Source organism: Dasypus novemcinctus, chromosome 6 (genome assembly GCF_030445035.2).
Source record: "Dasypus novemcinctus isolate mDasNov1 chromosome 6, mDasNov1.1.hap2, whole genome shotgun sequence".
In the NCBI taxonomy this organism is placed as follows: Eukaryota; Metazoa; Chordata; class Mammalia; order Cingulata; family Dasypodidae; genus Dasypus; species Dasypus novemcinctus.
The window spans coordinates 118,621,072-118,647,764 of NC_080678.1; the positions used below are offsets into that span (position 1 = coordinate 118,621,072).

Below are 26,693 nucleotides of genomic sequence, written 5' to 3' on the forward strand. Positions count from 1 at the left end.
AGTTAGGTCCCTGTTCTTGGCTGGCTGGTACTGCCAGCGCATGGGCTTGGGAGCCCCAGCTGCCTCCCACTGAATTTAAACCAGCTCCAGGACGGTGGGCAACCTCTTCTCCCGTGTTTCTAAGTCCCAGGGGTTGGCGAGGGCACTCACACTCACCTCCAGCACCTGGAGAGGTGAGCTTGTCGCATGGGAGACGTCTCATTTCAGGCATTAAGGCCCACACATATCCCAACCACGCACTTCACAGCCTGCAAGGGGGACTCTGTCATAGTTTTATGTAGAGCAAGTTTGCCTCTTGAGTTTTCATAGAAAAACAGAGTTCTGCCAAGAGACAGCAAAAATGCCAGAAGAATAATCATTACATAGTGTCAAGTTCAACTAGAGATGAATCAATGTGAATACACTCGGATAAACCCTGAAATAGAAACATGGCCCCATAATTTAACTGACACAGATGTTGGAAGACTCCAGAATGTCTCTCGCCACCTCCCAAGTGCTGAATAAAGGAGGGGGCTGTCACTGAAGCAAACTGCTATTTTAATCCCCTTGCACGAAAGATGCAAAAAAGGAAAAAGAAAAAAAGGGAGGGGGTAAAGGGTTAGAGAGATCAGTAGTCAGAAATATGTATTGGTTAATGGAGGAGGCAGAATTTAAATGTGTTTTTTTCATACTTCTTACAAACAGGCTCAGAGTAACATCTTAACCTTCCACTGAGTTCACTCTGGAGAATACATTCCTAGCCCGTCTTCAAGTTTTACGCTTGCATAAAGCCAAATGCTCGGGTCAGAGCAGATGATCACAGTAGGGAGGAGAATTTAACACCCAACCACGAAACAGAGTAGGCAGTACTGAGTGGGGCTGGCAGCAAGCCTTGCCTGTCAGTGGTCCCAGGGGGACGGCAGTGCCAGCGGAGCCCCGGCCTCGGGACGCACAATCACAGAACCTCGGCGACACCTCAGCGCCAAGCTGAGCCCGCCCCGGCAGGGGCTCATCAAGGGCTGACCATTGCCCAAAGCAGCACCTGACGGCCACGCCCCCTCCTCCATCTCAAGCTGCTGCCACACATGGACAGGAGTGGGCGCCGGGTTCCTCCCGGGAGTCCATGCCCCCTCCCCTCCTCCTCAGGTCCTCTCCAGCAGTAGTGGGTCTGCCCTGGCCTGTGACTTCGTTCCCAGGCGTGAGGGTGGGCACTGACGCGCTTCACCCTTGGGGCAGGAGCAGCAGCAGCCCTGCGAGCTCTCAAGTGCCAGCCTGGCATCGATGGCTGCTAATGGATCTAGTCCTCTGTCTTCAGCCAGGTTAGGTCCGTTCCGAGACTGAAAAGCTTGAACATTAGGGAAAATGGCATTTTTCTCATGTCTCTGATGTCCCAAGAGAAGTTCACAGATCAACCTCATGGGTGCACGGAGACCCTAGGGCCAAACTACAATATTTTATTAGAATTTAATAGAATTTTAAACTTGAGCATTGGCCTAAAACAACTCAGGTCAGGAAGTGATAACTCACAATCATAGCAGAGTGGAGAGAAAGCGCTCATCTAGTTCAGACGCCCCAACTAACGGTACTATTAAGCACCTCGGTAGCATTAACCCAGAACTGGGAAATCAACAGTGAGCGCCCAAAGGCGATTCCATAAAACAGCAATGGAATTCTTTGGGCCTCCCTACTTTTCCTGTTACCACATCTACTTTTTTCATCATCCAAACCATCTTCTTGCTCAACAATAAACTCACATCTCTTGGGTGCTGGCTGACACGTCAGCAGGGTCATTTCAGAAACTGGCCTTCTCCAGCGCATGGAGGGGGAAGCAGGGTCCGAGCCCTCCTTTCTACCATCAACTCACTTCCAGCTGAGCCACTGAGGAGGAAGGAGGAGTGGGGACAGCGGGGCCCAGAGCAGGGAGGCAAGGACAGGCTCTGCGGAACCTTCTCCAGAGGGAGGGAGCTGCAGCCATCGCCATTTCGTCTTCCTGGCTCTCAGCCAATCTTAATGAGCAAACTCAGCACAAAGAACACACTGTCTCTAGGAGCAAAACCCCTCTTCTCTGGAGAAGACAAGCTACTTACGTTTCTTTCGTATGCTGCACAAAACCCCCTCAAAAGCCTGGCGGAATCCACCAGCGACGGGGAGGTTATTGTGCGGAAGCCTGAGCAAACGATTAAACGGGGTCCTTCCTGGCATATCCTGCTGTTTCTCTCCTCACAGCCCTGACATGTGGTTTTTATTGTCACAGGAGATTTACACCCTTCAAGCTGCTGCCAACTGGGGCAGATCCCCGGCTTCAGCTGACCCAGCCCCTGATCCCTGGGGGGTGAGCCTCCTCCCTTCCTGCTGGGTGGCCCTTGCACCCCTCAAAGCTGGCGCCTGCTTGCTGGCCCTGGGGCTGGCCCTCTCCTACCACTGCCCTGGGGCACTTTTTAGGCTGCTGGTTCTGCATCTGCCCCGCACACTCACTTGTGGGGCCTGAGAGGCAGGACGAGAACGGGGATCCCCAGGAAGGCGTGGAGGCCAGCACAGGCAGTGAGGGCTGCCGGGGCGTCTCACCTGCCATTGGTGGGCACACCCGAGAGGCTCAAGCCATCCTGACCCCATCTCCACAGGCCCCGAACGCTGGTGTAGATTCTAGAGGCCCTGAGAGATGGGCGTGACTTGTCATGAGGTAAGAGTCCCTGCTGAAGGGGTAGGAGGAAGAAGGAAACAACAGGGTAGCTGGGCCTTCTGTAAAGGCCACTTCAGAGCAGCTGTGGGGCTCACAGCAGGCGCAGCCCCGTTATAAACCCTAGACGCCCCATTTGCTTAACCAGGTTTTCCAGAGATGTGTCGATGCTGGCTTTATACTTTTGAGTTTCAAAAGTAAAATCATAACAACAAAAGTCCCCAAATCCCTCAAACTGAACAAATAAATAATGGTAACAATATTTACACGAGTCTGTCACATTGAGATTCCAGTGTGACTGAGGAATGGAAAAACTGGGAATCTCCCTGGCCTGTGCGGGCTTAGACTAGGTACAAGGTCAGGCTGGAAGACCCCACGGGGGACCACCGGATGGCATGGAGTGAGGTGGGAATCAACAGTGATACTGGGCCGGGGTCCCTCTGAAGTCCAGCAAGGCAGGGTGGGCAAGGGGTACTGGGCTGTCCACAGACAGGGTTTCAAAACAAAGAACAAACACTTTAGTGCTCACAAGCGGTGTGGTGCAGCCAGGGCACCGCTGCGAGCTGCTCCGCATCGGAGGAGGCGCTGCTCCTGGGCTCCAAGGGCCTTCTCTGAGGGCGGGCACAGGCCGGGGCGTAGGGTCTCTGTCCCGGAAGGACGAAGTCTCCCAAGTCAGCCACTGGTCTCGAGCCCCTTTCCCGACAGGAAGAGGCGCCCGAGACCAGGGATGGGCCCCGCTTCCCCTCAACTATGTGACAAGGGGAATGTGGAATTCATTTGAGTCGAAGATGAGGGGCCTCCTGGGAGGGTTGGGGTCCCGGTTGGCCTTGTGGAGCAGCTTGAAGAGCCCGGTCCCAATGTTCATCGGGATTCCCATGATGATGCATTCAGACACTCCTGGAACAAACCAGAATAGAGATCAGAGGTCCTCCAGACTACCCACCTAGGAGTCAGAAACAGCTCCACTACCATCACCTGGCGGCATCTGGGTGAGTCACTCACTTCCCACCTAAAAACTGGGGGTGGCTGTGAAGCCGGGCTCAGCTCTGCTCTCCTAGGTGGCCGGAGGGAATCCCTGCGGCCCTGGGAAAGGGCCAGTGCCCTCACAGCCGGGCAGCTTGCTGGAGGCTGAGGCAGCCTCGCCTATTCTCTCCTCTCGGAGCCAGAGGCAGACTGGTGAGGGGCACTCCTCAGGCACTGCCTTTGGGGACACTGAACATACACATTAAGGACACTGAATGATGTTTCAGGAAACCCACTGTTTCCTTAACTTAGTGCCTGGAAGAAAAGCAAACAACTGGGGATGAGAAGACTACAATCCTACTGGAAATGGCAGCAGAAAGTGCTTAGCTGTGCTCAGAGATAGGGCTGGGCCAGGCTTAATAGCACGCCTGAGCCCGGGAGATCCACAGCCAAACACTCAAAAGGCAGGGTTCCTGGAAACTTAAAGGAAGGGGGCGGGTACAGAATCTTTCTCCGAAGACATTTCAACTTTTATGAGATCCAAATGGTGGGCTTAACATCAGGCTTCTGACTCCATGAGCAGCGAATTAAGTGCCTACTCCATTCCAAGGTTTGTGCTATCAGGGAACCAAACCAAACCGAAAGCCAAAATGTAGTGAGGACCAACAGTGAGTAACCATATGCTACAGGACAACGAGGAGCGGGAGATTTCAATGTGACATGGGGTGGCGATGCCAGGTCCCCTGTAGGAAGGCGGTGGTGGGTGGGGCTGCTGGAGGATGGCTGGCTAAAGCCAAGGCTCGGGGCTCAGCTTCCAGGTGTCAGGTTTGGGGCGGCTGGGCCTTAGCCCAGTTGTCAAGGAGACTCACTCTTCCTTTGGCCTTGGCCTCCCACACCTCCCTCTCCCCCCACCCCAATTTCCTTTCCCTTCTCTTTCCTAAACAATTATATAACTCCTCTTCTCCTCCCTCTAGATTTGGATCCCCTTTGAAAAGAGAAGAAGACCAAGTCTGAGTTCACTTCAGGAGCAGAAGATGACTGGATAATCTGCCCGGGGGACGCACAGCGACCACTGCTTCTTTGTTAAGACTACACAAGGGGAGGAGTAAGGCAGAAAGTGGTCCTTAGGAAGGAGAGCTTCGGAGGCTCTGCGCCCCCGCCCCGGGCCTGAGCAGCGTGTGGCCTTGGTCAGGTTTCTCAGCACCCATGAGCCTACAGGGTCTTGCCACACATCGCAAAGGCTACAGCAAGAGCCCAGCATGGTCAGCGAAGGACGGGACACAGGAGCTGGATAAGTAAAAGGCACCTGCTGCTCCAGTCAACCCTGCCCCTCGTGCCAGGGGAGTCGACGTGCCCCTCCAGGGCGCACTCTGTGGTGTGAGGCGGCAGCACAGCGAGGGACGAGGCCGTGCAGTCCGACTTGACTGCAAGCAAGCCCGTTCGCCTCAGTCTGCTGACCCGTTTAATACCTGCGCCTCACAGGTCTGTGGAGGCGGCAGACGAGGCGCCCACACCGCGGGGCGCGTGCAGCACGACGAGCACCTTCCCCAGGGCGTCAGGGCAGCAGGGCCCTCTGCCGCTCCCAGGGGTGCAGCCTCCTCACCACACCGAGACCGCGAGATTGTGGGGGGATCAGAGCAAGAGAGAGAACGATGAGCCAAGTGTGGAAAAACGTTAAAAGCTGGTGGATCTGGGTATCCGGGTGGCAGTCTATGTATGGATTTTGTACTATCTGTGCAGTTGTCTGGTATGTTTGAAATTATTTCAAATTTCAGAAGTTTATTAAAAAGTCCCCGGGAAGTGGATGTGGCTCAGGCAGTTGGGGTCCGCGGGTTTAGTTACCCAGTGCCTCCTAAAAGAAGTCAAGCAAGGCAGCGAGCTCCCGTGATGGCTGTTGCAACAGGATAACACGATGAAGAGACACAATGGGAAACACAATGAAAGACACAATAAAGGGTAGGGGGGAGAAGTGGCTCAAGCCACTGGGCGCCTCCCTCCCACGTGGGAGGTCCCAGGTTCAGTGCCTCCTAAAAAGAGGACAAGCACATAATGAATGGACACAGAGAGCAGAAAGCATGTGCAAACAATAAAGGTGGCAGGGAAGAGGGGAAAAAAGATTTTTAAAAAGTCCCTGACTACAAGTTTTCAAGGGCTATAACAGTTCCTACATGCCCAGGGTGGCTCTGATCTTCTTGGACCAAAAATCATTTGCTCTCCCACCCGTCCTAACAGAAAGAGGCCCCTAACAGATGCAGGGGGATGCAGGCAGGCTTTGGGGACAAAAGATCGATCAGTTCCAATCCCATGATCTTGACCTTATTCTTAAAAGACCAAAGCTCCACCTCCGCAGTTTGCTCCCAGACACCTGCAACCTACCGCACACGGAATCCTTCTGCCCGAAGTAGGCAGCGTCAAAGAGGTGGTCGGCCGTCTTCTCAAAGGAAGCCAGCATCAGCACGCTCTCCTTCATCTTTGCCAGGCCAAACCGAGTGATGCCCAGGACTTCACCCTGTGCCAAGGGAGAAGCGTCAGAGCACCAGGTGCGTGGGCCCCGTGCAAAGGCTGTGAGCTGAGCCACACCCACGGCGTCCAGCAGAACACAAGCCAGCTGCACAGATGTCCACACCACAGGCCCTGGTCTAAAGGGATCGCAGCAGCTAGCGAGCTGTCTGAACTGTGTGTCACGAAGAGGCCACTGGTCACTGACAAGACGGGTCCTTACTCTCAACTAGATGCCTTTGGAACAAAGAATTAAGACTTACAACCACTATTTGGATTTGAGAACTTGAATTGAGAATCTGACTTAAAAAAAGGGGGTGGGGAGAAGGAGAGTACTTCAGAAGATGTTTATATGGCTTAAGGAATTAAAACCTCAAAGAATTTTTAAAAACCTCAAAGCAGGGAAGAAGTAAATTTAAGTATATTCAAAGGAATATTGTGCCATCATTTAAAAAGTATATTTAAAAAACTACATAACATGAAATGTATTTATACAGTAAAGAATCAGGATAAAAACTGTATACATACCACTTAGTCCAACTATGGTAAAAAAATATATATATGAATATAAAAAGAAGACTTAAAGACATAAAAATGATAGTTTACTCAGCGTGGTAGGAAGTGGGTCATTTTTTTTTTTTTAGGTACTGGGACTGGGGATTGAACCCGGGACCTTGTACACAGGAGCCACATTGGCTCCCCTGAGTTGTTTATTTCATTTGTTTGCTTGTTGCCTGTCTTTGTTTCTTTTAAGGAGGCACTGGGAACTGAACCCAGACCTCCCATTTGGGAAACAGGCGTTCAACCGCTTGAGCTGCACCCGCTCTCTAGAAATGGGTCATTTTGTCCCACCTATTTTCTAACATGGTAGTATAGTTCAGGCTTTGTATGGGATGCATGCTGTAAAGGTGCAGTCCTGTGGCATTGCTATAAGAAATACATGTTTTGAAGAAAGCTCCCCAGTCCCTCCACTGCAGATCTCAATAACTTATTTTTCACTTGGAAATGGCTATGGATGAGGTATGAGGGATGAACACTTTGGCTTGCCAGAGAAGTTCCTGGGCTTCTGTCGACGGCTAGCTTTGCATTACGATAAAATTTATCATCAAGAAAAACACATGCTCCGCCTCATCGCCTTAGTCAACTAATGGGGTGTGAAAGTTTGCCATGAGGTCACAACTGCCAGTTGAGATGTCCCCAGAGCCCTTGGCTTGACTGCTCTCTTTGCAGTTTGGGTGACTGTGACATCTTCTCTCAGCGGCAGTAACAGCCGTGCATCACAGCCGTGAATCCTACCCGTGTCAACAGCTCCCCTGGACGTGCCCACGAACCTTGTAGGTCATGAGGTCAGACAGCAGCATCACGTGCCTCCTGTCGATGCTCATGCCGTGGTTGACCATCGTGTACTGGATCTCATTGATGATTGTTGTCCGTGCAGCCTCGATGCCCAGGGTTTTCTCCACCTGCAGGGAACCAGGGATGAGCGAGCCCTTCCAGGGCCGAGGCCCCTTCTCTCTGCTTCCCTCTCTGCCCTAGGGTTCACCCTAGGTCTGTTGTCTGTGATGGATTTTTAGTCCCTGGCCCAGACCCAACAGCGGCGTCAGCGATGCGTGCCCGGAACCAGCTGAGCGCCTGCGGGCGGCACTGAGGGGAGACGGCCCGACTCCCCCGTGACCCAGCCTGGCGAGCGCTACCTCGTACGTGTTATTGGAGGTGGTGCGGGTGCCCTTCACGCCGTGGGTGGCCATGACGGCGCGCAGGTTATCGCCTTCCACCAGGAGCTTGTACTTCTCCCTGCCGCTCTGCTCGTCCACGTGGATGACGGCTCTGGACACCTCGGGGATGCCCTGCACCACCACCTGCATTCAGAGACGAGGACGGCCTGAGGCAGTGCCGGCCCGCGGCCGGCGGCCCCACACCAGCAGCCCCAGAAATCCCCAGGCACGGCAGGCCCCGTGCTGCCGCCCCCTCCCTTTCTCTCTACTGGCGATCGGTAACACTCAGCTTCGAAGTGCTGCGTGAAGGAGGAGTCCAGGGGACGGGGCTCCTCACAGGTTCTGCTTTGTGAGAGGAGACAAGAGTCTAAAAGGCAGAGTTCCTCAGAGGAGTAAAAACTTGCCTGATTCCTAGGGAGGTGGCAAAGAAATGGAAACGGGGCACCGCCCAGCGCCTCGGTCCTGACTAAGGTGGTGTCAGAGTGACAAAGTCACTGGGCCCCATCACACCTGGGTGCTCACACTAAGGTAAATGCTGCCTCGCCCTTCACAAATCTCGAGGCACTTGGCCGGCAGGGGCCCCAGAGAAGTGGCCTTTGTCTCACCTTGGGGAGATCCTCTTTCAGGAACTGCAGCACGTAGTACATGGAGCTCTTACTGTTCTCCCTGGGTGTGACGCACACCACAGCCTCGCCGTGGACAGCCACGTCCCCAGGCTTCACGCGGAGCCTGGACGTGCAGATGGAATACCGCACTGTCTCGGTGTTCACCTGCAAGGGGCCCGGGCAGGGGCCGCACACCCAGGACCTTACCGATGTGTTTGGAGGCTTCAGTCCCAGGCTTTCCCCACCTTGTATTTCGTTACTATCCCCACTCCCCCAAAAGTATTTTTATTATTTTTTTCCTACCCCCCTGCAAAATTTGAATATCGTAAATATGTTGCACATCTTTTTAAGTATTGTACACGTATCTGTGCAATTGACCCTCCCCTCCCCAGGTCCAGTTTTTGCCTATTGAAAATGCAGGCTCGGTTCAAAGCCACAACTGCAGCTTCTGTGGCATGCTCAAGGAGGCATCTGTTGTGCCCCCAATTGTTCATGTGCCACATTCTTGGATGTGAGTCACAAGGCAGGCAGCAAGAGACAAGCCAGAGAAAGCCCCCAACTGGATAAGGTCTGCTAAATTTGAGTCAATTGTTGTACGGACAGCAAATGAATTTGGTACTTGAGAGAATGGACTGACAGAATGGGTTGTAAAGGCTGGGAGAGATTTCAACTCCTTGAGAGAGAGAGAGAAGGTACCACTAAGTGACACAGTTTGCATCCCCAAAGCAGTCTGTCACTGAGAGAGGCTGATCATCTTTCACCTGTTACCTGGCCATAAACAGCAGGAGAACAAGCCAGAATCCACCCATCCAAATACATCCAGGTACGTGCTATGCTGAGCCCAGCCACGTGCTATGCTGGTACCCACTGATAAGCCACCCTGCAGTGTGGACCCCCCAGAGTCAGGGAAGCTGGGCAAGGAGACTGATGACCATGATGCTGGGTCACGAGTGAACCACTACTGTGGCCTGCACTAAATTTCAACTCATTTCCCGACTGTCTTTAAACGGCAGGATCTGTGTCAAGATCAGGTGTAGAAAGAGAGAATGTGAAGGGACAGCAGAATCACACAGCACAGAAACCCAGCAAAAGCAAGGCATCCCGTGTCTTGCTTAGCGCTTGCCCTGGTTTATCAGCACCTGCCTTGGGACGAACACAGGATGGCTTCCCTCCCACATTTCATGACGTGACTCACTTCCAGTCTCAGCAGTCTAATCCGTTCCAGGGAGAGCTTGATGAGAATGAAGCAGTCGTCAGGAAGAAACACTTCTTCAATATATTCTGCGATCTGTGGTGTCCGAAGATCAGCATGTTAATCAGTTTCCCCTCTCCTAAGAGCTTACGCAACCTGCTTTCTTCTCAGGGCAAAGGATAATGTGGACACTGCTGCCTGGTCAACTAACTGGGACTGGCTTTTGACTTCCTCCCAAGACTGCTGATCCAGTTTGCTTGTTATCTTACCTCCCCCAAGAGGGTTTTCTCAATTCTCCCTTTCACGAGGCGGGCGTAGTCTGCGTCGTCATCCTTGTCTAGCTGTGCAGTGATAATTGGAGTGCTATGAGAAGGAAAGGAAAAATGCTTCAAGCACAGGAAAGAGCCTGTTTGAAGATCACTGCTTCTAGAAACCCAATTACTATTTACAACTGTAGCACTAATAGAAACAGCAACTACAACTCCTGTGCATTGACTTAGCGGCCAGGCATTCCACTAAGGGCTCCATGAACACTCCCATTTACACTTGCAATTTTGGAACTCCCAAGGCAACGCAACAGTGAATGAAATGACTTACAGAAAATTCTCCCTTGCCAGTGGAACCTACTTCTTCCTCTTTGGGCCTGAGAAGCAGTTATTTCAGGCCGGTCCCATGATTACACTGACTCTTCCTGTATTAAACCTTCTCCATTTCTCCCCTACCCAGGAACATTTCCAGCTCCTCTGACCACTAGCCATCAGCCTCTGCCTACACTGGCCTGGATACCTTCTGCTGGACACATTTCAGTCTGACACCCCGCCTTCGGGGATGATCGGACCAGCCCAGAGGAACAGGCAGAGATCCTGCCATCCTGGATGCCCAGAGCTACCTTCCATTTAATGCTATGTATTATTTGTTAGACTCACATCCTGGGTGTTTCCTGATTTTTGCCACAGAATGCAATGTAATGCATTTCTATTTTTCTAGCTTCAGGTCACCTATAAAACCTTCCATAAAATCCCCAGGCCTTTACAGAATACGACCACAGTCTGAGTGATAGAACACACCAGCCAGGCCTATTTAGGCTGGGAATTAGGACAGCAAAAGGCTGGAACCTACAATGATATATTGCTCCAGTTTTTCCTGTCAATCGTTACATTTCTCTCTCTCTCTTTTTTTTAGGTACTGGAGCCAGGGATTGAACCAGGGACCTCTTATGTGGGCAGCCAATGTTCAACCACTGAGGAACACTGGCTTACCTGAGTTGGGGTGTTTTTTTTTCCTTCATTTGTTTGCTTGTGGTTTGTTTTTTTGCTTTTAGGAGGAACCAGGGACTGAACCTGGGACCTCCCAGTGGGAAGCAGGAGCTCAACCACTTGAGCCACATCCACTCGCACATCCAGCTTAAATTTTGACTCTCCATTTTTCACTCTAAAATTTTAAGTGGCTTTTTTTCAAAAAATCTAAATAACGATTAACATAACAAAGACACTGCCCAGAGTTCGACATGCTGATCCCTTCAGAGTATGGCATGCACAAATGTGACAGGCCCACAGCTCCTCAAGCCGTAGGCAGGCCAGTGCAGAACGGGAGGGAAGCCGGTGGCACCTGATGGCCTTGGAGGCGTTGATGATCTCTTTGATGCGGGGCACGCCCAGGGTGATGTTCATGGAGGCCACGCCGGCAAAGTGGAAAGTCTTCAGGGTCATCTGGGTGCCCGGCTCACCAATGCTCTGCGCACAGAGCGCGCCTACCGCAGAGCCTGGCTCCATCTGGGCCCTAGAAAGCAAAGACGGATGAAAACACGCCGTGACAAAGCAAAGTCCAGCAAAACTGCTGGGGAGAGGCTTCTGATGAGACAGATGACAGCAGGGTCAGGGATGAACTGACAACGAGCCAGGCTGTGCTTAGGCCGGAGAGGCTGGGCACAGGCGAGTGTCAGATGCAGACAGGGGAACATGGTGCACACAGAGGGGCTGACAATGGCATTCAATGTTGTGGGGCCACTTGTGGTCAGCAAGGGACGACTGGGTCCCAAATGTCTATTGCCTGGAGATCTGAAGGCTCTGCTGACAACTGGTACTGAAGGGGAAAGAGCAATTGCCATCTGATGTGTTTTTGGTAGTCTCTCCATAGGGAGGGGACACTCAGAAAGTTCTTTACAATTGTCTCCACATCTTGGAGCCTCCAGCTTAGAGACCCTCTGGAGTCCCTAGATAACAGGGGAGTAGAGCCTGTCAAATACTGACCAGTCTGCCATGCTGGCAGCCAATGAGCAGTGCTGGCGCAGGACCTGGCGCTGAGGGCAAGCACTCAGGAGCAACGAGAGACTGATGGCATGTCCTCTGGTCTACGACAATGAGCATTCCTACCTCATGTACTTGTCCCTGCAGGTCTCCAGAAACTTTTCTATTTGGGTGGGGGTGATCCGGTCCAACTGGTACAGCACTCGGGGCTGGAGGAACAAAAGCCAAGTGTGGATTTAGGAGGCAGCATCTCACTACACCTCGCTGTACTACCACACGCAGGAAGGCTGTTACCTCAGTTGTGCCGTTATCATTGATGCCATATTTATCTCTGGTTTTCTTGATTTTCTCAGAAACTCCCTTAATGAATTTTTTTATTTCCTGAAACATAATAGAGCAAGTATCAGTTTTATATTTCTCAGTATCCCGAACATGATTCACATCACGCACTGCAGTGATACATGGCGAGTCTGGAGCATGCTAGTTATAACCTCAGAAAAGGATCTGGCCTAGCTAATGGTTCTATTACAAGGCATGTTTGCAAGGGCTGCATCTCACACACATCCACACCCTGACAAGTGCTTCGTTAGTTAAGCCATTTTTCAGGCCTTTTTCCTCCAACAATTGGTACAGAAACAGCATGCATTAACCACCTCGCAGCACGGCTCTCAGTGGCCTTCCCCACAGCGTGTGGAAAGCGGCACCTGGACGGTTCACATCTCAACTGCGACTTTCTTTTTTGCCCTCCTGGCACACCAGGTTGCCTGCGTGTACAAAGCTCAGAACAGGTGTAACAGTACCATTTCCACTTTTCTACTCTAGATGTACTAACTTTTGAGTGTTTTCTTCTAAAGCCACTATATTACTATCAATTAAAATCTACAGCTAAAGCATAACTTTGTAGACATTTGACATGCACTTGAAACAAAAGCCTCAAACTTGCCTTCATTTCAAGGGAAACACTTGCAAGTCTATTTCCCTCTGACCCCTTTCTCTGCATCACCACCTCTCCTAGCCCCATATTCCCATCCCATAATTAGAACTTCTAAGAGTTCCTGGAAACCGCTATAAGGTCAGACATGAAAGCTCAGTGTATATGCCATTCCCGCTGTACTTAAAACCACAATGTAAAGCCCAGCGCTGACGACAAGATGGAGCAAGGAAGGTTATGCAGAGCAGCATATGCACAGAGGCCTGGCAGGGCAGGGCTACAGCCTGCAGACGTGAGTCTGTTTTACGGTGACTACTCAAAGGGGAAGAAGATGGTCTGTTTTGCAGTTTACAGTGTGTCCATGAAATGAACACAGACCAACTCTTCAGGAACCTGACCAGCATTCCTAGAACCAGTATCAGAAAGCAACTTCTCTTGGGGAGTACTTGCAGAGAGGTGTGGCTTGATTTCCTGAACTACGTCGGTCAGCATCATGCTCACAGTGTGTCAGGCCAGCATCATGGGGCCGTCTCAGCACCTGTCACGGTGAGCTGATGCACCATATAGGAGAGGCATCCTTCAGAGGCCGAGAGAATGCAGCCCCAGGGAGCTGGGAACCAGCCGCTCTGGCCTGACCCAGGGACGTTCTGAGAAAACGGGGAGGAGTGGATGGACAGCCCGTCCCTTCAGCAGGCCTCCTGAAATAGAATTTCTCTCAATGATTTTGGACTAGTAGTGGTGGCAGTAGGCTTAAATGGCTCTGGCCAATTCCAGCTGCTCACTGTGGCTGGTTGAGGACAGACCTGCACATACGACGGAGAAGTGGAAGGGCGGACTGTAAGCGTGGCGATAAGAAGCCTTGTGAGGCCATAATTCTCAATTCCTCAGTTCTGAGGTGGGTTGAGGGGGACGCGGTGAGAAAGTCAGCAAGCCTTGACCCAAATCTGCTCAGACATCACACAGCTGAAAATGCCTATGCCTACAACATGTTTTAAAGCAGTCTTAGCCAGAAGGCCACTTTTGAAAAAATAAAATCTGATAAGGCAACCTCAGGTGGTTTTTATACTAGCTCAGCTCTATCCCAACCCTGCAAAAAAAAAAAACAAAAAAAACAAACCCTATTAGCTTCCTATAGACTACCTAACAATTTCTAATTACCATTTTCCCTAAAGGAAAAACACTAACGCTTCGTTCTTATGTTTAAATAGCCTGAGTCCTCTGCGTCCACACAGCCCACGGCTTACATACCACTCCCAACCCAGCTGCTGCCTGGCTCAGTGAGGCCTCCCTGGGAGGCAGCACGGCGTAGGCCCCATCACGCTAGAGAGGAGGCCTGGAGCTGCTGGGTGATGCCAGCGGCCACGCCGTGAAATCTGGTATTTTCTCCAAGGTCTGCTTTCTGGGCAGCGGTTTCTGGGATGTCATCTTTGCCCACTGGGAATTTCAGTCTGTTTCCCAGGAGTCCTGGAGACCAAGGGCTCCCTGGGGGTCCACTGCACCCCTGGCTCTCCCTTGCTCCCTTGCTCATGACTGCCCAGCTGGCCAACACTCCTCCCCATCGAGAAAGGGCACCATCCTCACAGATCTACTTTAAGAAAGGACTTGGAACATTCTTAAGTGGCTCTTTTTAAAAAAGGAACTCTCCAGGCTTACTCATTAATGACAAACTTTATACCACATTTTCAGATACAGTCAGGTTTTGCACATCAGAGGAGAAAAATAAAGCTGGAGGGGGCAGCAGACCAATCTCTCCAGGCAAGGCTCTGCTTCAACAGGTGGGACCATTCAGAGGCATTAATGCCCGCTGCTACCTACTGTTCCCTCCAAATCATTCCGTTTAAAGACCCTCTTTCACTTTAGCGGTTTACTCCATCCTGCCTCCTTGTTTGGCTATGGAGGTGTCCTTTGGAGCAAGTTCCCTGAAAGGGCCCCTCGGCCCAGATGCTGCCTTTCAGTCACTAGGTGTGACAGGAGGCCTCAGCTGAAGGCTTAGGGAAACAGCCAGAATCCAAGGCCAAGCAGACTGGGGAGGCTTCATCTCTGAAGAAGTTTGCACACATAAGAAGCAAAGAGAGCCCACACTTAAAAACATTCCCCAGCTCATTTCCCACTGGAAATCAGATCTTTCAGCTGCCACCCAAGTGGACTTGTTTTCAGGTGCTTTGGTGAAAGGAATGACTTCCCTTACAGCAAAGTTAAGACAGATATTCAGGAAGTTAGCTTAAAAAAGAGTTCACTTGACAGAAATGAAAACTGAAATAACTACTGAAAATTCAGCTAAAGCAATCCACTCGGATTGGAGGGAACTCACAACATGGCAATCGGCAAGCAATTAATCCCACAGTTAAGGCGTAGTTAAATCCTCATATTCACTCCACAGCTGGCCTTTGAGCAGGGGCGCTGGCTTGAGGCCAGGCAGGAACTGCCTCCGCTGCTTCAGGGCGAGGGTGGGCTGGGGCTGGAGAACATTTCGTGGACTCAGACAAATCTGTTCTGGCCAATGGATTTCTGAATTTTCTGGACAAATAAAGAGTCTTCAGAATGTGAGCCACTGGAGGGTGAGGCCAGGCTGAGGCTCCTTTACATCCGCACTACCTGGCAGGGTGTGACACGTCCTGAGTGCTGACTAAGCGCTCACTGCATAAATGCTTACAGCTGGCCCAGAGGTGCCCTGTTAACCTGGTCAGAGGCAAAATGGAGCTGGTCCACAGCAAGAAACAGAGAAGTCACATTTGCCAGAACTGGGACAGATATCTGTCATTTCTGATGCTGGCAAATGCTGGAGTGCTGCTCGAGTTACTTCCTTTACACTCACAATTCGCAGGCATGCCAGTCAGATTACCTCATTATAGCTTTCATAACCTGTCTCAGGGAAGGTCTTTGAGAATAAAAAGAAAAAGTAAATAAGTAAACATATAGAAAAAAACAAATTACAATTCTAATTTTTAAAATAATAAAAAAAGAATAAGACTTCTGAAAAAAAAATCAAGGACACTCAGGCTAGCCACGCTCTTGATTTGAAACATACTAAGATCTGGAAGAGTCTCTTTTACAACTTTCATACCTCAACACATGAATGGAAGAAGAAAAAAGCTTCCTTAAATAAAACATTATTATTCAAACTTCACTTTGTTTTTATTTTTGACACCCTGAAAGGAATACAGTCTTTTCTTAAATTTTTAAAAAATTTGTTTAAATACTTCATTATAAAGAAAATTCCTTGAGGGTAGAGCCACTGTCTTATTCACATAGCAGTGAATATTGTCTTCTAATTATCAGTGTTTCTCATGATATAAATATTTATTTAATAAGGTATTGAAGATATTTTGTAAAGTTCATTCTTCAAGTTATTTTATTTCATTTTCCAATAATAGAGACTGCATCATTTGAATTTCAGAATACTACTACATTTTTCTTAAAGACAAAATCCTTGAATTTAGTATATTCTTCACAGTATGATACCTTTCACTCTTGCATGCAGAGCTTGTGCGGCATTTGAATTACCCATCAGTAGACAAAGGAAACCATTTTCTGATTTCTGTATTGATTTGCTTTTGGTTATAACCATGATTATAAGCATGAAGGAACTGCCTGAGCAGGTCAATGAAATTAAAAAACAAACGAACCAACCAAACACCTCAAGAAGGCACCTCCAGGTAACAGCCCCCTGGCCTGGAAGAAAGAGTCCAACGCAGGGGATTTCTTTCTTTTCTTTTTTTTTTCAGGTACTGGGGTCATGGGGTCAGAGACTGAACCCGGGACCTTGTATGTGGGAAGCCGGCACTCAACCACTGAGCCACATCAGCTCCCCTGCGTTGTTTTTTTCGTTTGTTCTGCTTGTTGTTCTTTTCAAGGACCTCCCATGTGGGAGGTGGGAACTCAGCCCCTGGAGCCACCTCTGCTCCCCCAATTTCTGACCCATTATATGATCAGAGAAAGAGCAGATTAGAAAAAGAAAAAAAGAAAGATAGTAAAACAATACTACTAACAAAAATAATTATTTGGATGCAGAATGCCTGAGGGAAGGGTTGCCCTACAGACTAAGAAAGAAAGTGGATGGTGATAGGGGTAGGGTTAAAAAAAATCACTTCCCTAAAGCATTTTTTTTTCTAACAGGGAATACATCTGTGAAAGATGTGAACTAAGAAAGAGATGAGAAAAAGCCTTCATGCTGGCTGGTGAGATTTTCTTTAAATTTCTAACAAAGGAGCAGTATTACATTTTTTAAAAACCCAGCTACAAAACTCATCTGCTGGCCCCTGGCAAACAGATCTCCTAAGGCCAGCCAGGCTGGGTGCAATTCCACCCCTGGTGCAGCTCACCTGGAGGAAGCTGTCCTGGCAGCAGAGGAACTCGTTTTTCTTCATGATGGACTCCATGGTCAGGATCAGCTCGTGTTTACTGAGAGCAGGTTCACTCTGGCACGGGAAGACCGCCTTGAGTATTAAAAAGAAATCACGTTATGGGGTGGGGGTGGAGGAGGGCTATGGGGAAGGGGGGACAGTTTTAAATGAAAGAATCTAGAAAAGACAAAAGGACCTTCAAGGTTACCTGGAGTGAGCATCTTAGCAATCTTTTTTTTTTCCTTTTGAAACAAATTTTAGACTCTACCTTTAACACAAATGGGAAAAAAGGCTAAACTTATGCCATATAAAGACTTGGCTATTCAGTGGATACTGTTCATTACTCTCCAATAAAAATACACTTGTTAACGGGAGCAGATGTGGCTCAAGAGGTTGAGTGCCTGCTTCCCACATGAGAGGTCCTGGATTTGGTTCCCAGTGCCTCCTAAAGGCAATAACAAGCGAAGGAATGAAAAAATCAACTCAGGGGAGCTGATGTGGCTCAGTGGTTGAGCTTCGCACATATGAGGTCCGAGTGTGCAAAAAAAACCAACCCGAATAAATGTAAATATATAAATCCATCGGGCAACATGGGGAACAGGTGTGGCGCAGTAGCTGAGCACCTGCTTCCCATACACAAGGTCTCTTGTTCAATCCCTGGTACCTCCTAAAAAAATAAATGTCTGGGTATATAAATCCATTTATAAAGATGGAATTAGATCAGTGGTTGTGTAGGGCTAGGGAATGATAGAGGGATTGAGAGGTGACTGCTAAGGGGTGAGGAGTTTTTCTTTTTGGAGTGATGAAATTGTTCTAAAACTTTTTGTGGTGATGAATACACAACACTATAATTATACTAAAAGCCATTATTTGTTCACTTTGGATAGATTATAAGCTATAAGAATATATCTCAACAACACTCCTTTTTAAAAATTTGAAATATGATGTCAAAAGTAGAGGGGAGGGAAGCGGACTTGGCCCAATGGATAGGGCATCCGCCTACCACATGGGAGGTCCGCGGTTCAAACCCCGGGCCTCCTTGACCCGTGTGCAGTGCTGATGCGTGCAAGGAGTGCCGTGCCACACACGTAGGGGAGCCGCACGCACAAGGAGTGCAACCCCGAAAGGAGAGCCGCCCAGAGCGAAAGAAAGCGCAGCCTGCCGGAGAATGGCGCTGCAACACGGAGAGCTGACACAACGAGATGACGCAACAACAACAACAAAACAGATTCCTGGTGCTGCTGCTAAGGACAGAAGCGGTCACAGAAGAACACACAGCAAATGGACACAGAAAGCAGACAATGGGGGGGGGAAGAAGGGGAGAGAAATAAATAAAAAATAAATCTTAAAAAAAAAAAAGTAGAGGGGAGTGGATATGGCTCAAGCAGTTGAGCGCCTACTTCCCACATGGGAGGTCCTGGGTTCAGTTCCTGGTACCTTCTTAAAAAACAAAAACAAAAAACAACTCAGGAAAGCCAATGTGACTCAGTGGTTCGGTGTCAGCTTCCCACATATGTGGTTCCGGGTTCAGTCCCTGGTCCCTCAAAAAAAAAAAAAAAAAAAAGTGGAAAACAGATCTTCTTGTAAAGGAATACGTCTCAATAAAACTGCTTAATAAATAGACGGAAAAAAAAGTGACTAATTGCCAAAATACCAACAATTCAGCAATATCCATGCCATGAAACCTTTCAGTATGATTCCTTTCTACAATTTCATTAAAAACTTGACAATCAAAACAAACAAACAAAAAAATGGAAATCTCCCCCACTCAAAACACAAGGGATTTCCCCCACATGTGAATGGCTATATATTATTCTACTGTATGGACAGATTACTATTTATTTGAGCTACCCTCTACTGTCAACTCGCCTGGACTATAAACTGCTACATAAAATCATTCGTTGCACATTTAGATAATTTGTGAAAGATAACTTCCTATATATGAAACTGTTGGATTTAAAGGCATATATATTTAAAAGTCAGATCACTATTATCAAACCACCCTCCAAAAAGGGTGGTTCAAACTATACTCACAGTTAATGTATGCAAAATATGCCTGTTTCTCAATATCCACAACTTAGAAAGCTGGCCTCTGCTATACTCCCTGACTAGACAAAGAAAAAACCAAAGTCCTCTTTATTCGATTATTACTAATACTAGACTTCCAAAAAAAAAAAATTTGCCCTTTGACATTTGGGAAAATTATGTACAGTAACACTGAGAGAAAAATACTTAATCAGTGGTTTGGAAGATAAGACAGAAGCAGTAACCGTGCGTGATATTCCAAATGTGACCTCCATCCTAAAGAACCATTCTTGAAAACTCTAGCCCGAGTTAGGTAACTAACTCCAGTAAGATAATGCTAAATCTTACTTTGATGTTGTCTAGAACCCTTTTAAACTCCAAGGGTTCATCCTTTCCTTCCATAGCAGCAGGATCTAAGCCATCTCCTCCATAAATGAATTGGATAATATCACCGGTAGAGCTTCGGACAGTCAAATCATACTGCGAGCAAAGATCTTCAAGGGATTTTACGAGTCTTCTCTAAAGGAAAAGGAGAGGAAACAAAAGCTCAGCTGCTTTTAGAAGACTAGTCATGTGTGCAGAGGATGAGGCTTACAATGGAAAGTTTCAAGGTAACAAGCACTTTCATCACATAAGAACACTTTATTAGGAATCCCTTAATTATAGCCCTTTTACCCCAAGAACAGCACCAAAGAGCACCTCACTGTTCTTTGCAGTAGGATTTAGAATATGCCCCAACCACCAGCATGCTGGCGTATTTTAGAATACATGCAATTTAAACCCCATTACTCCCAAAGTACTTTGCAAACACTAACTGTTTTCCTAGGTTGTTCTGCCTTCCCTCTTTCCCCCTGAGGTATAAATTAATGCAATAGCTTTACATTTTTTGAACATGACTTAAGCCAGGACTCCTGTGGACTTCAATATGAATTACAGAGGATCAAGCGCATGCCCCCTTCTTGGACAGAGGGCAAAGAAGAGAGAACAGGGGCAGCATTGTGTTTGAACCGGCAGGCGGCAACCGTTTCTCAAATCTGCTTAGGGAGAACCTTCCACCAGCAGAATATACTAGCTAGCAATGCTATGGTGGCTCAGTGAATTAAAGAGAAAGCAATCTTCCTCCAGGCAACTTCAAAACAGAAATCCCTCATGCCAGAACTAATTTGTTTTAGGTTAACATGTAGCTCTGGGAAAGTCATACCCTCTACTTCAAAAAGGCAAAGACAAAAAAAATAAAGTCAAAACACATTATGGCAAGAGTGTTAGCAGCATTTCACAGTCTGTTGGGTTTTTGACAAAAGCAGCAAGCTCTAAAACTGAAGGATAATTTCCCATCAAAAGATGATTAAAAGGAAAATATAAGATAATAATAAAGGAGATACAGAAGAGGTTATTATGGAAACGGTATCTATGAACTTGGGTTCATTTTCACTACTCAGCCTTGTTTGCTCTGGCGCACTTTCTCATGCTTAGTTTATCAATCTTGGCTTCCCAGTTTGCACAGCACCATGCTTCTCAGACTAGGATACACAGTGGGGAGAGAGGTGACACAAAGCCACAGCAAGGTCACGGCCCCAAAGGCTGGAGTGTTGACTTTATCTGCTGTGGTAAGCAGTTAAAAACATTAAAAAAAATTTTTTTTAAAGAAAACAAACATCATTGAATTATGGGGTAGAGAGTAGAAAAGATAACTTGGAGACCAGAAGGAAAGAAATTCTTTGCTCGATGGAAGAACACAGTTAAAGGTATATTTTCACACTCTGCCAAAAGGGGTGCTTTTGTGGCAGTTTGAGAAGCACAGGCCCAAGGAACCTCTTGCTAAGCCCAGCACCCTCCAGAGGCTGTTCTAGAACGACACACACACTGGAGTACAGCCTTCCCTGTAACTGCCCAAGCCTTCCTGCAGGAACTGGAACAGGTTTATCGGAGTCATTACAATGATACCAAAAATTATTTCCAAGTGCCTTGCGGAGTTCTCTCAATAACCAGGAGGGTATTATACAGGTATTATCATCTCCATCTTCATGTACCAGTAAACAGAGATTAAATGACAATGCGCTTCCAATTCATGTTCTCCATCAGAGCTTGAGTATGCGGGCACCTGCCTGGTCTCAATCATTCCAGCTACAAGGGAGAGTTTGGAACGTAATATCTTTTTTCTCGTTGATTTCCAGTGTACCTATATTTCTAATTACTTTCCTTTTAAATACCAAAAGCAGATAAATTACAGCTTGTATGCAGGCTACATCAACATCCAATGGTACAAACGGACAGCTTCCTGGCCTGCTCTGCTGCTACAGGCCCATGTTTCATTGAGTTACCTGCATGTATCCTGTTTCAGCTGTCTTTACAGCGGTGTCGACTAGACCTTCCCGGCCAGCCATTGTGTGGAAGAAAAACTCGGTTGGAGTCAACCCGGAATAAAAGCTATTGGCCACAAAGCCTTTGGCAGCTGGGAGCTGAAGAGAGGTAGGAAAAAAGAAAATCAAACAAAAAAAAAGGGTTTGAGGACTACAATTCTAAAATCCCTCAACTCAGAAAAGCCACACCTTTAGATGATAAATACCCGGCTTAAGCACTGTCCTGCCATGGCCGCTGTTGTATTTCCTTTCCTAAAGGAGAAACAGGAAATAGTCTGGCACAAGCCATCCCTGCCAGAGACAGGAAGGGCGAGCTCCAAGCCAGCGGGGAGCCGGTGTCAGGCCAGTGCCTCAGGAGAGGAAAAGCTAAGCAGGGGCTGCTTCCAGAGCAGGCAAGTGGGAGTGGTGCAGGCCCAGCTGGGTGCAGCTCGCCCATTCCCGTGGAGATATACCTTTCAAGACCTTTCTGTGGGTCACACTTGTCTGTCTCGGAAATATAACCATGAGTTGCTAATATGTTTGGGGTTTCATTTTCGGGCACTGAAAATGTCCTAAGATTAGATTGTGGTAATGGTGACACAATTCTGAATATGTTAACAGTCATATATTAAGTGGGTAAATTTTTATGGTAAGTAAAATATATCTCAATAAAACTGTAAAAGAAACTACACACACACACACACACGAAATGGTCCTTAATCTGGACAGGACTGCGTTACTTGGAGGACTACACAGACCCAGGAGGGACTGGACAGACCCTGCAGCTCAAGGAGCAGGAGCAGCTGGGGCACCCTAGGCTTTTTTTGCTTTAAAATTCATTTTATTGATCTATTTCCACCCGCCCTCTTGTTTGCGTTTACTGTCTGCTCTCTTTTTTAGGAGGCATTGGAAACTGAACAAGGGACCTCCCATGTGGCAGGCAGGTGCCCAACTGCTGGAGCCACATCTGCTTCCTGCATCTAGGCTTTAATGGGAACAAGAGCTGACCCCAAATGGAGAATTTATTAAGTAACCAAATCTATTCTGAGTTCTTCATCTTAACATTTAATATTTACCTGCTCTTGAATCCCAGAAAAATCCCAGGATGGGTTTCTTTCTCTCTTTCTCTTTTCACCCTGCTTACACTTAGAGCCTAAACTATGAGAGCTGGTGGAACCCAGAACTAATTTGAAAACAGCGTGGGGCAGCAAATGTAGCTCAGTGGTTGAGCTCCTGCCTCCCATGTATGAGGTCCCAGGTTCAATCCCCGGTACCTTCTTAAAACAAAACAAAATAAAACAAAGCCAAAACAAACAAAAAAAAACCTGAGCTTGAACATTTTGGAGAGAACCTGGAATTCTCCGGTCATTTCAGTGTGCTTCACACGATCACTATTTTAAAGTCTCATACTTTTACCTTAAGCATGCCAAAAAACAAGCACATACCTTGCGTGCATTTATAAGGTAAATTATACATTTTGATGACTCAAGGTAAGGTGGATGAGAATCTGAAATCCTCTTTACAGAGAAAATATGTGAAAAGACATTGGCTCAAGTTCTAGAGCCCGTGCCTGCAGGGCTCCTTCTACAGGGCTCCGTTTGGGCTGAAAGGGAGTGACCTGGGCCTCCTGCCCTTATCTACCACCTCTAGAAGTCAACTGGTGGATAGCCACAGAGCTTCAACCACTCTCTCCTGTGCGGTGGAGGATCTTCTTTAAAAGGTCTGGCTAATCTACTACTGCCTACCTTTGAGTGTTTTTCAAAGTGAGGCAAGGACCTGTTTTCAAAGCCATCTGGCACGCGAGAGCCACTGATGGCTTGCTGTCCCACACAGGCGATCATCTGTGATATGTTGATGAAGGAACCTGGGGAAACAGGTCAGGAGAGCAGCATTCATTTCCCGAAACAGCACTCACTGAAGTGTGTAAGCAGCTCTGTGGGGTAAAACGGGAACACAACCCAGCACCCTCCTTATCCCAGGGCAAGTTCACAGTCTAGAACAGTGGAAAACAGAACTTCAAGAGCACAGGCCAGAAGGCTGTCAGTAACACAAGAAAGGCAGAGCAAATGACCAGCTGTGGGTGGGAGGAAGACGAGTCAGGAGAGAGTGCAAGGAGGCAGCAGCACCAGGTCAGGCTTTCCAAGGACACAAAGAGAGGTGTGTGTGTGCTGGGAGGGAGTGGATGTGGCTCAAGTATTTGGGTACCTGCTTGCCACACAGGAGGTCCTGGGTTTGGTTCCCAGAAAACCCAGAGAAGACGAGCAAACAGTGAGCTGACCTGACAGGCTGGTACAGTGAGCTGATGCCAACAAGATGATGCAACGAGGAAACACAAAGAGGAAACGTGATAAGAGATATAACAAAGCAGGGAGCAGAGGTGGCTCAAGCAATTGAGCGCCTCTCTCTCACATGGAAGTCCCGGGTTCAGTCCCCGGTGCCTCCTAAAGAGAAGATGAACAGACACAGAGAGTGCACAGCAAATGGACACAGTGGGTGCAAAGAACAAATGGGGGAGGGGAGAAATAAATAAATCTTAAAAACAGAAAGAAAGAACAGGTGGGGGAAGCATTCCAAAGTAGACAGAAGAATGAGAAGCAAAGACAAAGGAAGGGGCCGTGCAAAACCACTCGCAGATGACCTGCTTCTGGGTGGGGGTTTCCTATGTAGCAGGGCAGCTCCCTCGCTGCAATCTATTGAAGGTCAGCTCTCGACACAAGGGTTTGGGGAAAAAAAAAAAAAGGAATGGGTCACAGTGGGGTATGTATCAGGAATACACAGTAGGAGAATAATGGGGTAAAATGCAGCAAATTAAAGAGACTGGACTTTATTTTGTAAAACAGCATCCAGACAAAGGAGAAGCACCAAAGGTATTGAATTTGAGTGCAGTATCATGAAACCTAATGCCCTCAGATCCTGGACACTGAAATGAAGAGAATTCTGCCACATCACTAAATACATGATTAAGAAATCCTTAGCTTCTGTTGTTTATTTTCCAAAGATCAAGTTTGTTCAAAGTCCCTAAACTCAGAAATCCTGCCTCATACATTATCAGCAAGTTCTTCCAAAGGAGTTAAACTTCCAAAAATGCAAGTAATTAAGTTTCTCTCTAAATGACAAAAACATATGTCCTTGTAAACGCAATGTCTGCTTCAAGTGACGGTTACTGCGCTTTTTGGAACAAAGCCAAGTGGAGAATGAAGCGGGAGCGGCACCCGTGGGGTGAGCCCACCTTTAGAGCCGCACAGCGCCATGGTGAGGGGACTGTTGCTCTTGTCAAGCTCCCGGAGGCAGGCGCTGCCGGCGTGGTCTCGGATCACAGACAGCTCCTTTAGGATCAGTGCCTGCACGGAGAAAGGGAGAGACATGCGGAAAGTCATCTGCATTGGCTCTGACCACAAATTTTCAATCGGACATTTTAAGAAATCTGAAAACATACAGGCAAGATGTCAGATTTCCAAATAAAGGGGTTTCAGTCTCAGAGGACCACAGTCCTCAATATATAAAGACCTGCACCTTGACCAAGGGTTCTAGAATCAAGGTGTGAAGCCAAATTCATTAGTGACAAAAACTTGGAAAATCCTTTAAATGGCCCACTAGGTAGACTGGATGTGGCTTTGTATATCCTATACAACAATACATGTGCAGAAATGTAAAAAGTCTAAGACCGCACATAGTATGCAAAAGAGAATTGCTTGCACTATTTATAAAGTTTTGTCTCGATTTTTTTCTGGCCAAGAACACATACTTGCATTTCCACAAGTTAAGCATATGATGAGTTGGCTCTACAGGAGTATTCTGGCTGATGAGCTCATCCACAGACTGCCATTCTCAGTTCACGACTTAAGATGCTGGATCAGTTAGGAGTCATGGTTCATTAAAAACGAGTGCTGCTAAGGCCTCAAGTATTTTTCTAAGTAGGTACCAGTAAGAAACATATTTTTTGCTCTCTTTCTCCTCTTCTAAAATAAAGACTCAGTGAGACTAAGCATGTGCTAATAGTGACTACCCCATGCAACTCTGCTTTCTCTCAGCTTCAAATTCATCAGGTAATTTCTTATTGCTTAAAGAGCCTTTTTAATTTATTATTGCTTAATTTGCCCATACCTTGGCAAATTAAAAGCTCTGAGCCACAAGTTGGGGGTCAGGCAGAAGAAAGCCAGGCAAAACCCTGATGGGCTCAGCACTGGTTGCTCAATGGAAACTTCAGGGCTTTCAGAAACTGGTGGTGATTCTGACTCAGGTAAGCGCTGGTCGTGTTCTCAGCTAACCTACTTTCAGATGTGATAGGACAGCAGATTGGTGCTATTAACCATGAATTCTCCCTCTTCTCATCCATTCACAGAATTGTGGTGCCAGTTTCTACGGAAAGGAAGGTAGAAAGGGCACAAGTACTTGAACAGCTCCAGAAGGGGCTCGAGTCTTATGCCAGGCAAGAGCAGCCCCGTGTGGCCAAGTGAACAGCCAGCTGTCCATGGTTTGCCCCCTGGAATGGGAAAGCTGGAAGGGATATGAAGAGCTGAGAGACGCCCCTCACCTCATGAAACCAATGGGAACACCCACAACCAGCATGGAGCCGAGGCAAGGCTTCCACCACTGCCTTTCCTTCCCATTCTCCTCATCTGCTCTCTTTTAAGGACTTAGGGCACACCCCAAGGGGACATCCTTCCAGCCACTGAGATTATGGCGTGGCTAACCAGAACCAAAGAAACAAACTTACCTCCAGAGTCTCCTCAGCAGTGCACCCGGGCTGCTGCTGCAGCTTGCCTGTGTTTAAGGCTTCAATGTATTCATCACATTTTTTGTAGCCAGCATTCAGCAGCTCATACTTGGCCTTTAGCAGTCCTTGACCAGGTGTGACGTCACCGATTCCAATTGAGAATCCGCGGTTAGCTGTAGAATAATTAGTGGGTAGAGGCACGGATGTTTTTCTATGTGAATATAGGTTTGTATCTTCACAGAATTTTTTCAAATTCAATTATACAAAAACTTACTGCATCAGGTTCTAGGGCATTACACAAAATGACCAAGACTCACTGAGTTCTCTCGGAGACCTCACAGTCTAGTGGGGTCCACAGTACTGTTCCTAACTACTAGAATAGAAACAGACCGATATGAAATACCACAGGGTAGCCTGAGAAAACAAGCTATGGATAGTGAGCCATCTGAGTTCCAATTCTAA

General features: G+C 47.9%; 1 protein-coding gene across 4 annotated transcripts in view; it reads right to left on the minus strand.

Annotated features, from left to right (window-relative positions):
- Positions 1-520: 520 nt before the first annotated feature.
- Positions 521-26,693, minus strand: part of POLR3A (RNA polymerase III subunit A) — a 50,366-nt gene continuing 24,193 nt past the window's right edge. Inside the window, exons 16-32 of one of the 4 annotated variants that reach the window (XM_004464836.5) lie at positions 26,232-26,404; positions 24,744-24,855; positions 23,260-23,378; positions 21,497-21,634; positions 19,524-19,694; positions 17,130-17,243; positions 15,650-15,685; positions 12,171-12,257; positions 12,003-12,085; positions 11,239-11,409; positions 9,900-9,993; positions 9,634-9,726; positions 8,439-8,603; positions 7,813-7,977; positions 7,450-7,581; positions 5,996-6,128; positions 521-3,553 (exon numbers count right to left, since the gene is read on the minus strand). In XM_004464836.5, the coding sequence (XP_004464893.1) occupies positions 3,405-3,553; positions 5,996-6,128; positions 7,450-7,581; positions 7,813-7,977; positions 8,439-8,603; positions 9,634-9,726; positions 9,900-9,993; positions 11,239-11,409; positions 12,003-12,085; positions 12,171-12,257; positions 15,650-15,685; positions 17,130-17,243; positions 19,524-19,694; positions 21,497-21,634; positions 23,260-23,378; positions 24,744-24,855; positions 26,232-26,404 (2,135 nt within the window). In that variant the 3' untranslated portion in view covers positions 521-3,404. The remainder of the gene's footprint in view (positions 3,554-5,995; positions 6,129-7,449; positions 7,582-7,812; positions 7,978-8,438; positions 8,604-9,633; positions 9,727-9,899; positions 9,994-11,238; positions 11,410-12,002; positions 12,086-12,170; positions 12,258-15,649; positions 15,686-17,129; positions 17,244-19,523; positions 19,695-21,496; positions 21,635-23,259; positions 23,379-24,743; positions 24,856-26,231; positions 26,405-26,693) is intronic. The other 3 variants (XR_009186265.2, XR_011649113.1, XM_004464837.5) reach the window with 3 other exon arrangements.